Source organism: Macaca mulatta, chromosome X (assembly GCF_049350105.2).
Source record: "Macaca mulatta isolate MMU2019108-1 chromosome X, T2T-MMU8v2.0, whole genome shotgun sequence".
NCBI classification, from domain to species: Eukaryota; Metazoa; Chordata; class Mammalia; order Primates; family Cercopithecidae; genus Macaca; species Macaca mulatta.
The window spans coordinates 90,518,194-90,534,941 of NC_133426.1; the positions used below are offsets into that span (position 1 = coordinate 90,518,194).

The following is a 16,748-nucleotide window of genomic DNA, read 5'->3' on the forward strand; positions in this document are numbered from 1 at the left end:
TACAGGAACTAGTTAATATTCCCTGCACATATGTAAACTGATCAGAAAGGAAGGTGGCCCAGAAACATGGTAAAACCAAAAGTTATCCTTTGTACATTGTTCAATTCACTCATAGATGTGTTAATTAAAAACACATATGATACCATTAGATACCCTGCAAACACACACAAGCTGTAACTTAGGGATTTTAGCAATTTAACATGAGTGCAACAAAACAAAACGTTATAATTTATACCTTTGCTCCACCTGAAATATTGTCCCAGTTTCCACCACTCAAAGAGAACTTTCCGTTGCCTATACGCAGCAGTATCTCTTCAGGAGTATCATTGGGGCCATTAGCAAATGGAGTGTAGCTATTAATAAAACAGATTTTAATAGACACTAGAGGGTAACATACCCCAAAAATGAAAGAGATACAAATATTTACTACATGCAAATATTTACTTCAGCGAGTAAGAATATCATCTCACATTTTCTTTCACTGTTAAGGTCAAATTTTATATTTCAAACCATAAATCTAACCTTAATAAAATTTTTAATAAAATGGAGAATATTGCTTACATCAATTCTTTCTTTTGTCATTGATCAGCTAATCAATGTAAAATAAAATAAAGGTGGCTTTTCATGTAAAGCTTCAGTCTTAAAACTAGACAATACTAAAACACACATATGCCAGCATAGGTTAGCAAACAAATATACCTAGTACAAAGAAAATATTAATTTCACATATTCATAATGTATTTATTGTTTTGTTTCAATGTAGTCATTAACATTTCATCATTATCATCAGTGGAAATGGTTATCATTACTTTTTATTAATATCTATGAAAACTTGGTTGCGTAAATATTTATATCGACACAAAACTCCATAGCCATTACATTTATTATGTAGATGAATCATGTAGATTAATTGTATTTGATATGCAAACTTTAGCTACCTTTAAATTTACTGTGGTCTAAAACTAAATATTCTGCATAAATTTGTAATACCTAAAAGTATATTAAATGTACTGAGATGTGTAATTATCACCAAGCCATTAAACAATTTAGAGTCACCATTTTTATAACATATTCATAGAGTTCTTGGTATGTCAAGCATATTTAAATTACACTAAATGCACTCTTTAAAATATTATGTCTAAGTACATTATAATTACTTGCTAAACTTGGCCATTTTTTCTATCACAACCCTCACAGAATAATTTCTACAGTCATAAGTTTTCACTTCTAAATAAAAGTGCTGCTCATTATTGAGAATAAAATAGTACTCGTATTATTCGTAAAGTATCAACATTAACATAGTCCAATTGTTATTACATTTGTTGTGAGCTTTTCTTTATGATTTCAAGGGAAGGTAGTTGTGTGTGTTTCTGCAGTTTATTATTGTTACTATATAGATTTGCACAATCTTACTAAACCTGTAGTGCCAGAATAGTTAGAATTCAAGTGCTTAGAAAAAAATCAACACAGTATCAACAAGTTCAGGGGGCAAGTTGTTGGTGAAACATGAAATTATTTTATGATTAAGTAAATATTTTCAAGATCAAAATAGAAATGCACTTTATTTTTAAAAGTTTTAGTTCCGGGTGACAATTGCCTTTTAAAATTATTATGTCATAAATTAGTAGTGCCTCATTCTACACCTTGCTTTATGTTTTTTAAATTTTATAAGTAACAATCAATATAGATATTTTGAAATGTAAATGGCATTTTCCTTAAAGTTATTTTAATCTATTCTCTTTCTAGATGAAGATATACAGATGAAATTCAAGTAACAATGTTAATGCTTTTGAATATATGTTTCTTACCCAGCCAACATTGTGTAAAAAAGGACTCCTAAACTCCAGATATCACAAGCAGCATCATATCCCTGTTGCATAAGAACCTAAGAAAGAAATACTCATTATATGGTGTTAGTATAAACTCAATTTTCTCCTAAAGAAGTTGTTTTACTTCTAATAATCTCACAAAAGTTCATTATATAAAAACTTCAACCATTTTATGCACTTGTCGTAAAGACATAATCCCTGACACCTCAATGAGTTTTCTCTCCTCCTCTTAGGAAACCAGATATAGAGAAATCTAAACTTAAGATTAATATGCACAGTGATTTTAATGTATACTATATACAGTACTGAGGCTTTTAATTCTGTCACTGATTCTATGAGGTAGATAATATTCCAGTTTTGAAGATGAGGAAACTGAAGTGAATGTTAAGTAACTTACCCAACATTACAAAACTAGTAAGTAGCAGAACACGAAGTCTTACTTAAGCCTGTGTTTTTAACATCTATAACTGCCTCTTTACTACACAAGATATGGCAAGATAATATATGATCTCACAAAAGCAGAATGAATTTATATTTTACCATACAAGGCCAATGTCTTGAAAAGAGCAGTATATTTCTGGACCACAAGTATACATTCGATAAATACTGAATGGCTTCATTAATTTTTCATACAACAATTTAGGAAGCTGTTTTTTGGTGCCAGTGTTAATAAAAATCAAACAATATGTTTGTTATGTATTCATGTGAGATTTAGCTACAAAATTATTGAGTTCATTAGAAAAATAAAGAGATGAAATAAGGCCATTTTCTTTTCATTTAGAAAAACAAGCCCACTGCTACAGCCTCTAGGCATAGGAACAAAATAGAAACATTATTAATGCATTAACACTGGGGATTATATAACCACCAGCACGAATTTCTCATCTATAAAAGGCTAAAATGTTAGTGTTTGGCTTTGACAACTGCCAAACATGAATAAAGAGTATGTAACAAACTTAAAATTTGAAATACGCTTTTTTCTAGTCTTAGTGTATTTATAAAAACACACATATGTGCAAAATTAAGAGGGTAAAGAGGATATAAAAATATAATTGGCTTATATAAATAATACAAGTAGGGAACTATGAAGTACTTAACAAATAAGGTATAGCTAAACCACTCACATCATGGTAAATATTAAGTTGGCATACTCTAGTAAAACACAGACTTCTACCGATTTTATTTCCTCATCTGTTTATTTTTCTCATCACATCTTACAGTTCCAGACATCACCATGTTTTCCCTGATTCCCTTAGGAAGCTTTTTAAAGTTTCTCAAGTGATCCAATGCATAGCTAAGGTTGAGGGTCACTGCGTAGAAACCACGTGGACAGGTGAGAGTTAATCAATTCGGCTGTAGGTACCGTATACTCCTATAACCTTCCTAGTTATGAGGACAGTCTTGCGCAGGAGGTGTCATATTGCTTAATTAGGGCCAAACACGAAAAACTTGTTTTAGGTAAAGAAGAAATGGTCCACTTTTTTTCTAGCGCTAGTTTCAATGCCCTTATAAAAGTGAGCATATAATCATAAAAGAAACAAGGCAGAGTGGTAGGATGAATGAAAGAGTACAGAGGGTATGTTTCACACCTTTTTACTTGTATCAAGTTAAATACAAAGATAGAAGTCACAATTAAAGTAGTCAGTGGCATAAGTCTCTCTCTCACTTGGCTTCCCAAGTCAGCAGAAAGTAACATACACAGAGCTCCTCATTCCTGTTGCTCAAATCAATTAACGTTTGGGGCAAACTATTTGACAGCCCAGAGAAAAGAGCAAAGGAGAGTTAACTTCAAAATTAGTTTATAAAAAGCTGCACACACAGTATCCCTCAACTTTTTTGTAAGCCCCATTAATTCAGGAGCATTCTTTAACCTCAGTAGGTTTATAATATCAGTTGAATAATATAACATAGTGGATTTGCCTTTATCAAAGAATAAAATATTTTAGAGATATATTCACTTTTGGCAACACAGGTATAGTAGAAAAGCACATCTACCTAATAAACCCTAAGATGTTGATCAAACTGATGCATAATCTAAAAACTAAAAGAATATTCTCTCCTTATTAAGCTAAAATTGCAATAATCAGTGTACCTCTTAGCAAACAAAAACTGTTTATGCATTGTGAAATAATGAATGTATACCCCCATAAATGCCATTTTTTATTGAAATGTCTGTACTAACACTTGAATCTTTCTGATTCTAGTTTAAAAAAGAATGCATTTTTATATTTTACCTTTTGAAAGCGTCTGAAATTTTAGAAACAAACTGCACTAAAAGTACTCTCTGTGGTTCATTAATAACAATGTACAAATATATTATTGATTCCTAGCATGGGCTTCATCACTCAAAAATAAAACTTTCAAAGTATTTTGAAAATACAAATACTAGTCAAAGGTAGCTCAAGCACTAGAGAGAAGTGGTCTCCAGATGCCCACCTGAAAACCCTCACTACTACAATGGTAATAGTGTCTTACTACAGTGTACGTCTGTTGGGAAAAAAAAAAAAAACATCAATGAGCTGTATTCTACTCTCTGGATTTGCTTAGCTAACCATTAATCTATAACTGTTTACCTAACCATTAATCTAAACACGGACATATTATATATTTTTCATTTTAATGTCCATTTTTGATATTTTCATATGGTACATATTCATCTCTAACCCTTTTCCAGTGAGAAGTTGCCATAATACTAAGTAGTTTAGGTCCACAAGATTAAGTCAACATTAAATATTTGGCTATTAAAATGGTTATTCTATACTCTGCTCTTATGTCTATTGTATAAATCTGTTACAATATTTATGATGACCTTTATGATGACCATATATGCTATACATAACAGAAAAGCACTATCTCAAATATTCTGTCCTCCTATCCAGTAAAACCACTGAAATGTCCTAAAAAGGCTAATATTTTGTATGTTCAGGCTATTATCTCATACACCTTAGGGCAGTACAATATCTTGTAAGAGATAAAAACTTGTATATTATTTTATGAATTTTATTAAAATATAGATTAAATCACATTCTCTGGATATATACATAATTTCTTATTAGTCAAATCTCTTATCATAAAAAGCTTATAAAACAGATGTTCTGCCTGTTCTTCAATATCAGTACAGTATTTTCTATATTTCTACTTTCATTATGAAAGTTATTTTTATAGTAGCTACTTTAAAATAGACTGATTTACATTAAAATACAAATAGCTTATTGTTAATATATCTGATGTGCAATATTTCCCTGAAAAAGCTAGCATTTGATATAAAAGTAAAATTATAAAATATATAGAAGAGAGGAATTCTTCTCAAATTATTTTACTCTGCTTCTCCTTTGATTAGACACATTTTATTTTTTCAAACCTAAAGAGTTTTAGGTATTTTGATTTTTGTTGAATATGTAATTACATGTCAGTTGGTATTATCCATAACATATAAGAACAGCTATTGACTTAACAAAGAAAGCTTATCTAGAACTTATATGGCCAATGCCATCTGTTGATTCATTTTTCCCCAACTTTACTTTCACTGCTATGGAAATTGCTACTGTCAAAACTCCCATCCCCAGGGTTAGAATGAATGTTACAGTTTCCCAAATGTGAAATCTGTACCAGAGCCTCCCCTTTCCTTACTCTTCTCCCTAAGAGCATCACCTTTCCTGACTCTTCACCCTAAGATTTAGATACAAATATTATTTTCTGAGAAAAATCCACACGGCTTACAAAAACCCCTGTGTGGCTATTTTCTCCGGGAGTTAGAAGATCCTAAAGACAATCAAGGATGGCACTGCCCTTATATGTTATTTATAATGCTAATCGATAAATTACCTAATGTTCAGTACAATTTAACATACCTGATGAATCTATCCTAGTTTTGTTATTAAGTGAATGCTGGGTCTTGAATAAGTCATTGAAGTACCTCGAGCCACAGTTTCCTCATTTAGAATACATAATACCTTGAAGCTGTGGCTATCTTTACCCTACCACCCAACTCTAAAATAGTATGATTCTGAAATTAGTATATAACCCAAGAGAACAGAATAGCCTGATTATTACATTCTGGTTGATTTTAGATGCTAGTTACCAGTGTAAATATTTATATTAGGGGCTATGAGAATTCATGGATTTAAAGAACTTTAAAACTGAAAAGGGCAAGATAATAGCTTTTATCTGCCTACCATAACATACACATGGCATCATATAGATTCAACTAAAGGAAAAGAATGAAAGGCAAATGGTGAAGTTTTTAAGGAATACCTCAGGTGCAACAAAGTTTGCAGTGTAGCATGGAGTTAAGAGAAGTCCATTTTCTCCTCGAAGTTGTTTTGCAAACCCAAAATCACATATCCTGATTGAATCTGCACTGGCTGATTCATCCATGTATAAAATATTACTAGGTTTAAGATCACGATGAACAACCTTGAATATAAAGGAAAAAAGCATTATATCTATATAATTAACTAAATATCTGAGAAATAAAACATTATATCTACATAATTAACTAAATATCTGATAAAAAGAAACTTTCTGAATTACAAAATTTTGAAAATGACATTTTGCTCAAGCTTAAGAGCCTAAAATATACACAGGAAATTATCTCTGTCAGATAGATGTTCCAGTTTCTATTTAAGCCACTAGTTTTGTTAACCATTTCTAATCTCAATATATCTAAGCTCAATTCTCAGATCCACTTTTGGACATGCCATAATTTATATCACTTAGCATTATGCTTAACATATAAGAACAGTTCCTGACTTACAAACTAAACTAAGTTTGGACTTAGTCCATAATGGACTAAGACCCTACTCAACACCCTCCTCCTTGTAGCAAACAACCATAAAACCTGGATATGATACAAAAATCAACTATCTGGAGGCACTGGATAATGAACAGAAGCAGATATACTCTGATGAGGAGTACGCACTTTGTTGAAGGAGGGAACACAGGAACCTATACAAGGACGTATCCATATCTGTGGCTTTTAGCCTGGGTTTAATTGCAATCCCTATGGTACACAGTGGTGGTAAAGACATGTGGAAAAACCCACAGTCCTTCTGGTTTAGAGGACCAGAAAGGAGATGCTGGAAAACTCTGAATGCTGAGTGGAGAAACATTATAAAGGAAAGAGCCAGAACTGATCCTTGAATCAAAAATGTATGGAACAGGATCAAAATAGTTTGTATAAAGACAAATAATATGAACAAAAACCAGAGCTGCTGGCCCCAAAACTAGTTTTCAGTTCAAGCTCAGCCAAGAAAATTACTCACTTAAACAAATGAAACAATAATAACTATTGGAGAAAAATAACAAAATATGAAAATCTCTATAACTGATTATCATAATGCTTAGGATACAATCCCAAATTATGTAATATGCAAAGAACCAAGAAAATGGAACACAGTCTTAAGAAAATCAATGAATTCTGATTCCAAGATGAATCATGCTAAAATAGATAAGGATTTTAAAGTGACTATTATAATGATCTTCAACAAAGAAAACAAAACATACTTTCAATGCATTAAACTCTCAGCAAAAAAAGGGAAGTCTCAGCAGAAAAATAGAAACAATAAAGAAGAAACAAATAAAATGTAGGACTGGTAAAAAAAAAAAAAATGCTGAAATTCCCCCATGTGATAAGTTTCCTACTAGTACTATCTACTTCATGTAAGTTACTCTTACCTTTAATCAGAGTTTACTATGCTAAAGTTCTTTAAGGGCAAGGACCAAGTCTCACTCATGTTTGAATCCACAACACTTTTTACAATGCCTGGCATGTAGAAATGCTTGATATGTGTCTTATTAATTTAGTTAATTGATGTAAGAACTGGAAGGTTCATACAATAATAAAGAAGAGATGCCTATGATTCTCTTCTCAAAAATTCTCTTCATGCTTTACTTTAGAGAGTGCTGGCAAAGACAATCAAATAATTAAATTATCAAAAAGCTACTGCTTTAGCATCATATATTTCAAAATACTGAAAATATACTTTATTAAACCACACACAAAATGGAGTACTAGTTTATTTTTATTAATTATAAGGGCCTCATGCAGAGTTTTCATTACGTCAATTCTCAATTGCCATTTTTAATTTATTAAGTTGGTACATATCTACTATCACAACTGATTCAAACTTAAATTTTTAAATTACTTCCTACTTTGTTTTTTTATACAGTTATATATATTAAAAGTTGCCTTTTTTGGTAACTCAGTTCATTTGCTTTCTTTATGAAAGGACAGGAAGCAAAATAACAAGCCTGCCCCTTCACCACAAAATTTAATATAGTAATACTTCAAATGTTTAGAATACACATTTCTTACCGTAGTTAGGGGAGGAGCTGGCAAGGTTCAAGATACATGTTAGGTAACCTGAACTCTCTATGTTAGGTAACTTGAATAATAGTCACTGTATGTCTTTGGTTAATTCTTTTATGTTTGACTTTTAAGTCTAATTAAGTTTCATAATTTCCAGGTCAAAGTTAGGTACCTTTATGTAATTCAAACCACTTTTTAAATGAATATGCTATTAAATCAGGGCCAATTGGCAGAGAGAAAATAATTATTTCCTAAATCCATAAACTTCACTACATTGTGAGTTCTATTAGGATATTCTCTATAGACATATATGTGAATAAAAGCAGTTTATTTTAGGGGGCATCATCTCCTATATTTTTATGAAGATATAGGTCCCAGAATAGAAAGAAAAAAGTTAACTACAACTTACTCCTTGACAATGAAGATAGTCAACTGTCTTACTTATTACATATAGTATATCACTAGCCTCCCGTTCCGAGAAACATTTTTGTTTGAGAATACGGTCAAGTAACTCTCCTCCTTTCATTAAATCCGTAACAAGGTAAACATATCTACCATCATCAAAGACCTACGAAAGAACGCAGTTTTAAAATGTTATTATTTATAATTACAATTCTATAATTCTTAAATTATATTTTAGTTATATTTACCTTTCTACTAAACCTGCCTCTAGTATTAAAAACAAAAAAGACATTATTCCTTTACTGTTAATGCAGTACAGGCTGTACTAAAGGTTGAATTGGCTAAACAATCACCTACACAGTCCCATGAAAGCATGTTAAACATATAATTGTATTACCTTTTGAAGTTACAGGTTGCAGTTCATCAAAGAATATAAATTAAAAAAATAGAACTCTGTGCCTCTCAAATGACCTCTATCTCATTTTTTTACTGTATTATAGCTACTTCTCTTCCCCAAACGTAAGCTTCTTTCTGAAAGTAAATGTATTATTTAATTTTATATCCTTCCCTCAGGCCATTATCTGATGTGGTATCTTAAATATTGGTTGAATTCCAACAGTATACCAAAGAAAACAAATAAGAAAAGTATTTATACACTTTTCACTCAGGGCATGTATGATACACACACACACACACACACACACACACACACACACACACACCACACGGTAGTTTAAAGATTACAAATCAAAGTGCATATCATTTTCTGACACAAAGTGATCAAGGTGATAGTTTTTTCTGTCTTGTATAAAGAGAAAAGAACATTATCTTCTTATGTGAAAAGTGAGCATTCGGTAACATATTAATGAGTTATATATTCATTTTACAAAACTGTAGACTAACACTATTTCACTCCAGAAACAATCCATAACGCTATAGCCAATTACCATACAATAAAGAAAGTAAAATATTCAAGAATTTGGCAGATCCCCAATGTCCTGTATCTTCTATATTGATAGCACTACAGAATAATAAATGGTGTTAGTTACAATGTTAGTTAACCAGCCAGAATATATTCAAGTAATCCAGAAATTCTCATTTACCAATCATCACAGTTATTTTTGATATTCTATAAGACCAGGAGTATAGAATCATGGGGAAAAAAAAATTAAAGTGGCAATTTAAGAGTCTTGAGATTTTTGAGGCATGAAATTAAATATGCTAAAGACATTAAAAGTTTCAATAAGAAAAATAAAGTTCCAATTCATAACTTCATTAGCTTAGCTGATACCTAGATTTAGAAATACCTACATCCTTCAAAGTAATAATGTTGGGATGTTGTCCATAGCGCATCAGTATTTCAATCTCTTCTGAAGGGTCTCGCTTACTTTTGTCAATGATCTAAGAAATAAGAACAAAAAATATCTGAGGCAAACAAATTATTTTGTCTAAAAATGAATATTTTCAATTTGGTTATATTTTTGAAGAAATGCTTAAAACCTCAAGAACAATGCTTACCTCATATTATTTTAACATTTAAAAACATCTTATAAGTTAAAAACTTAACAAAAGAAAAGAACATTTTAACATTATATCCTATTTCACTGAAACTGTACCAATGATGACGTAATTATAATTGTCACAATTGCTCAATCTTAACATAATACATGTATAACAAAATTTTTCAAATGCAAAAATTCATTAAATATACTGTTCCTACATAATAAAGGCTTGAAAAGAAATTCAAAAATGAAAATATTAAGTCTCAGAGTTCTTTCTCATCATCTTATATTTCCTATCTTCATTTACTCAACTGAAAATGTTTGTCAGTTGACTCATAATTTAAATTACATGCATAAAACAAACAAGAAACCTAGGCTCAGAGACAATACCTTCACTGCAAATTCCATGTTGGTAGTTGCATGTACGCATCGCTTGCAAACAGAATAGGAGCCAACACCAATATCCTCTTTCAATTCATATACTTCACCAAATTGTGCAGCATTTCCATTTATCTGTTTATTTTTAAAAAGTAAAATACTAAGGAGAATGAAATATTTTCACATTTTCTGTCTTTTGTCCTAAATATACATTCATCTTAAATCTTTAACTAGAATAATTCATTCTACAAAAGTTTTATCAACATTTATAAATGGTGTGAACCAATCCTTTCTTGATACCCACAGGCAATATAATAAATCAGCTAGCTTATACATCACCTTTCTATTTTATTCAAAAGAGGCCACATAAATATAATTTAAAAGTTACCACTGTCTGCTCTTTTCCAAAACATACAGGGACATATTTAATTCATGATTTATACCAAGAGATAAACAAAGTAGTTAAAAATCACTGAAAAAAACTATTAAAAATACATCAGCAATAACAGAGAAATAATTATCCCAAAACTGAATAATGTGATTAAGTGGAATTTACCTGAACAATTGGTAATACATTTGCACTTGTGATAGGAGTGATTTTATATTCTTCTGCAATAGAAGTTGCAACAAAGCTGAATCCTTTGAAGAGCTGATGAGCGTTTGCACTGGCTGGCAAACCAGGAGAATCTAATGTCCAAATAATTACATTTAATTATAACTACACGCAGAATTCTATGATATAAAGTGTCAGAATTTCTTTAACTATAAAGGAAACCATTCAATGCTGCTATCTAACATATTACATATTTGATTTATTATATATTATCTGTCTCCTCCCATCTGTATACATGCTCCATTTTAGTCAGTAATTTTTGTCTGTTCTTTTCATTGCTGCATACTCATTGCTTAGTACATGGTAGGTATTCAATATTTCTTGAATGTATATATGAAACTGTAAAAGACCGAGTAAAATATCTGATGTCTTACCTCCTACCCCATCCTGTAAATCATTAGCATACCAAAGGACTTATAATGCAAAGAAAGAAAGAAACTTGCCACCCTTTGACCAAGTTCCTGCCTTCCTAATAAATATTTCCCATTTAAAACATCTACTTGACAGCTGCCCAAGCAATGTTTTGTATAGGATCCATATTTCCCATGGACAAACCAACTCTCTGCAAATTTACCATTCTTTTAGTTTTTACTTCAGAAGACAGTTTATTTTTAAACTATCTACTTAAAATCTCTGATTTTACAGATAAACATGCATTACCTTTAGGTGTTTTTGCAGTAAATTCAGGATCAAAACAAAAAGTATCATCTGGTTTTCCAGAAGCAGGTTTGAAAGGAGGTTGAACTTCTCTTTTATATAACTTCTAGAAGGGGCAACCAGATAACACAAAACATATTAAGACTTTAAAAATTATTATACTTTGTAAAAGAAAGCAGAACATAATATTCACAGTACATAATAGACGACTAACGATTTCATAAAATAAATTTCAACAGGTTTCAGATACCTGTTAACCAAATTCTAAAATTTTGAGAGCTAATGTTCAAAATGTAATGAGGCCAAGAAACACAGCAATGATGCCACAAGCTGAATTCACAAGGAAAGGTCAATTTTGGATATCAGAAGTTTTTGAATGCTCATTGATAATATAGCCATGCAAATACAGCACAATAACAACTAAAATGCTCAAGGCTTTCAAAATCAATAGATTATTTTTAAGAAGTACATATTTCATCTAAAATATTTTCACATAAAAACATACATTAAATGTACTGTTTAGGCTTGTATCAGATAATTGAAAAGTTTAGTCTTGTTTAACAATCTACCTTGCTAAAATCTACGCTTTTGAAAGGCATAGAAAGTTTCTAATAATACATAAAAAGCCACTTTTTTTGAAATCTATTTTTTAAAAAGCTTACAGTTCCACAGTGGGGAAAAATAAATAGGGAATTACTTTTGAGTAATTTTCATTTATTTAAATATGTAAACACGACTTCTGGTTCAATATAGCTTACTAGAAACAGCTAGTGGGTGCCTCTCTCATGATGAGTAATCAAAATAGCAAGTAAATATTGACACTTCAAGTATATTTTCTAAGAGGCCACACTGGAATTCATCAGAGAAGCGATGGAATTGGGAATCACAAAAAGAAGAGAACAAAGCCATGCCATCAGGTTAACTGAGACTGGTGTGGAGCTAGGAGATCTTTGATGCAGGGAAGGGAAGATTGAGTGAGAGACCTCCAGGATTCCACAATTCACGATTCTGTCACAGACTTTCAATACTAACTATAGGTAAGCCCCTTGAATCCCCTAGGCCTCCAGTTTAATACATGGAGCTGCCTGGAATCTGTGCAAAGGTACTGCTCAAGCCCATGTGGAATCCCATGAACTTTTGATCCCTGAGCAGCTTGGCACCGTCTGCTGCCACCCCACTAGGCAGGGAGCAGGTAGGTCGGCACTTGTGCACACCTCAAAGACAGATACTGCAGCTGCAGTACAGAAGAGTGAGCAGAATGCACGCTGCAAAGACTGCTGACCTCAGCTGTTCCCTTCTAAATGAGGCTTCCCTTCTTCAGTGTTGGGTCTACAGCACAGCTGCCCTGCCCCTACGTGTATATACTGGCCACAGCCTGGCGTTCTTCTTACAGCTCAGCTCCCAGAGGCTGGTGACCCACTCTTAAGCTCCCTCAATAGTTGTGCCCGACACCACCATCACATTTGTCACTCCTGGGCCAAGGAGACAGTGGGGAAACTGGGCACCTCTGTGTGCCCCCCAAAGTGAAATCCACTGCCGCTCCATCAGGAGGGAAGTGCAGGTGGGCCAAGCACCCCATAGCTGCCAACCTTCATTGCTTCAGCTGAAGGGGTCTGCCTTCCCCAGTGAAAGGCCAGCAGCCCTGCTCCCAACTGACTATTTCACTTGTTACCTGGAGGCCTTCTGAGAGCCTAGCCCCCATAGGCCTGTGACGGGCCTTGGGACTTCGACCACATAAGCATTCTACAGGCTGTTCTGAGAGCCCAGACCCCAAAGCATGTGATCAGCCATGGGAATCCCACCACCAGAGCATTCTGCCGTAATCTGAGAATCCCGTGGGCCCTTTTAAGAGACCAGCTCCCACAGGCCTGTGATCAGCCATAGGGACCCAATCACCTGAGTGTTTTGCTATATTCTGAGCATTCTGTGGGTGCTTCTGAGAGCCCAGTCACCACAGGTCTGCAATATGCATTGATGCGCCAACTGCCTGAGCATTCTGCAACTGCCTAAGCATTTTGTAGGCCCTTCTGAGATCCCAGCCCCCACAGGCACATGATGTACTCTAGGACTCCCACTTCCAGAGTACTTTCCCTGCCTCTGCTTGAGAGTTCTGCCTGTGACTCTGAGAACCAGCCCATCACTCCCTATCATAGCCAGCAGCAGGATTCTAGAGACTTAACAAGTCCACTGTCCTGGTCCTGGTCCACTTCTTACAGGACTCATACATGCTGTCCGTTGGGCAATCCGGGGGATAAGGAATTGGAAGTTTGCCTAGTCCTATCCACCACTGCTAGTACATGACCATGCCCCAACCTGGAGTCTGAGCTCAGATGGACCCAACCAGACGATACTCCCACAGCTAATACCCAACTGTGTGTGCTAGAAAGTGGAGCCCCTCTGTGATATCTACAGAAAGCAGTAGCATTACCCACTGGCAAACAGGTGAGTCACAAAGCTGTGTGTATTGGACTGATTCAAGAGGTTCCACCCAGAAACCACTCCCATAGACAACTGCAAGACAAGTGTCTTCTGTGGCTATCAGCTATACTGTGGTCTAGAGATACACGGCAGTTGTGCATCTGAACTGAGAGCCATGAACTCTGAGTTAGGGGTGTGACAGGTAAATAGAACATATTGCTACCCGTCTAGGATGTGAAGCTAGTCCCCCTACTCTCTGCTGAGACTTTGGCACTGTTTACCAGGTACTCTTCCAACCATGCCTGTCAGGGCTGGTTCCCCAGTTCATCATTGGGGTATTTGTGTGCAAGCCAGGCAGTCAAGCTCTGCCTAGCTCTCTTTCCCCTCACCCCTCATGGGACAAGAAGGTCAAGGAACCTGGCATTCCACTGTCCAGCCCATCATCTGAAACAACAGAGATCACCACACAATAAACAAATATCAACTGCATACTGATCTGCTTTTGCCATAGCTGGCTTCTACTGGTAAATGCCACCTACTGCCCTATAGATTGAACTGTAAAACCCAACGTAAAAACCTGATAAGAAGTGCACGGGCCTACAGAAACAAAGCCAAGAGACTTTTGGCTACTTCCCAACCTACTCTACAGTCACATCCCCCAAGAGGGATGGCAGCAGGGGGTGAACCACATCTAAATGAAACAAATTCAAAAGCAATATGTGACAGCTTCTACAGATAAGAAGGAACTAACATAAGAACTTCAGGACTATGAAGAAAAAGAATGTAATGACATCCCCAAAGGGTCATAGTAGCTACCTACCAATGAATCTTAATCAAATGAAAACTCCGAAATGGCAGATAAAACATTCAAAATATGGATTGTAAGGAAGCTCAATGAAATCCAAAAGAAAGTCAAAAACATACAAACAAACAAAAAAATCAGAAAACAATTCAGGAGATAAAAAATATATATATATTTTAAAATTCTGGAAGTGGAAAAAAAGATGAAAGGAATTTCAAAACAGAGTTGAAAACTTTAACAACATGCTAGACCACGCATAAGAAATAATTTTGAGCATGAGGCCTGGTCTTTTGAATTAAATCAGATAAAATTAAATAACAAATAATTTTTTAAAAAATGAACAAAGTCTTTGAGAAATATGGGATAATGTAAAGTGACCAAACTTACAACTTATAGACAGAAAGAAAAAAAGAAAAGAAGTTTGGAAAGCATAATTGAGGAACTAATTCAGGAAAATATCCCCAATCTTGTTAGAGATGCAGATATCTAGATATAAGCAATTCAGAGAACACCTAGGAGACACTATAGAATACAAACGTGACCTAGGGATATAGTCGCCAGACTATCCAAGTTCAATGTGAAAGAATAAATCATAAAAGAAGCTAGAGAAAAGCATCAAATCACGAATAAAGGAAACCTCATCAAACTGACAGTGAACCTCTCAGCAGAAATTTTAACAAGCCAGAAGAGAATAGGGACCTAATTTTAGCTTCCTTTAAAAAATGGCATCCAAGAATTTTATATCCAGCCAAAATCAGCTTCATAAAATGAAGACATAAAGTCATGAACAGAAAACACTAGAGGAACTTATCACCATTAAATAGACCCCATAAGAAATGCTCAAAGAAGTTCTAAAAATGAAAACAAAAGTATGTCACTCACCATCATAAAGGCACACATAAGTAGAAAGCTCAAAGATCCTATAAAACAATCATACAATTGAGAATCCAAGGCAACTAGCTAGCAACATTATGACAGGATTAAAACCTCATATATCAATATAACCTTCAACATAAATGGCATAAATGTCCCATCCACAATATGTAGACCAGCAAGTTGGGTAACAGACAAAAACCAACCATTTGCTACCAAAAAGAGACCCATAGAATAGTAAGCACATCTACAGACTTAAAGTAAATGGGAGGAAAAACATATAGCATGCAAATAAAAAACACAGCAGAGCTGAAGTAGCCATTCTTATATCAGATAAAACAGACTTTAAACCAGCAACAGTAACAAAAGGCAAAGAAGGGCATTATACAATGAAATGATAAGGGCTCAATTAAACCAAAAGATTTAATTATCCTAAATATATATGCATCCAACACCAGAGTGCTCAGATTCAAAAACAAATACTACTAGACCTAAGAAAAGAGATTGATGGCAATACAATAATAGTGTGGGACTTCAATACCAAATGACAATACTAGACAGGTCATCAAGGCAAATGCCAACAAAGAAACTCTGGACTTAAACTGGACACTAGACCAAATGCACTTTTACAGAATATTCTAATCAACAACTACAGCATATACATTTTTCTCATCTGCACATGTAACACTCTCCAAAATTGAACATATGCTTAACCATAAAGCAAATTTCAATAAATTCAAGAAAATCAAAATCACATCAAGTATCCCATTGGACCACAGTAGAATAAAATTAGAAATGAATACCAAGGGGAACTCTCAAAGCGACACAAGTACATGGAAATGAAACAAGTTGCTCATGAATGACTTTTGGGTGAACAACAAAATCAAGGCAGGAATAAAAAAAACTGCAATGAATGAAAATAGAGACACAACATAGCGAAACGTCGGAGATACAGCCAATGCAG

At 33.9% G+C, this 16,748-nt stretch overlaps 1 protein-coding gene across 7 annotated transcripts in view; it reads right to left on the minus strand.

The window, feature by feature from the left end:
* The window catches only part of RPS6KA6 (ribosomal protein S6 kinase A6), a 130,463-nt gene that overhangs the window by 37,748 nt on the left and 75,967 nt on the right, over positions 1-16,748 (minus strand). For all 7 annotated transcript variants that reach the window (XM_077988374.1, XM_015127735.3, XM_077988371.1 and 4 more), the window contains 8 exons: positions 11,695-11,797; positions 10,978-11,108; positions 10,434-10,556; positions 9,853-9,942; positions 8,549-8,707; positions 6,084-6,245; positions 1,809-1,885; positions 236-353 (listed from right to left, as the gene is read on the minus strand). In XM_077988374.1, the coding sequence (XP_077844500.1) occupies positions 236-353; positions 1,809-1,885; positions 6,084-6,245; positions 8,549-8,707; positions 9,853-9,942; positions 10,434-10,556; positions 10,978-11,108; positions 11,695-11,797 (963 nt within the window). The remainder of the gene's footprint in view (positions 1-235; positions 354-1,808; positions 1,886-6,083; positions 6,246-8,548; positions 8,708-9,852; positions 9,943-10,433; positions 10,557-10,977; positions 11,109-11,694; positions 11,798-16,748) is intronic.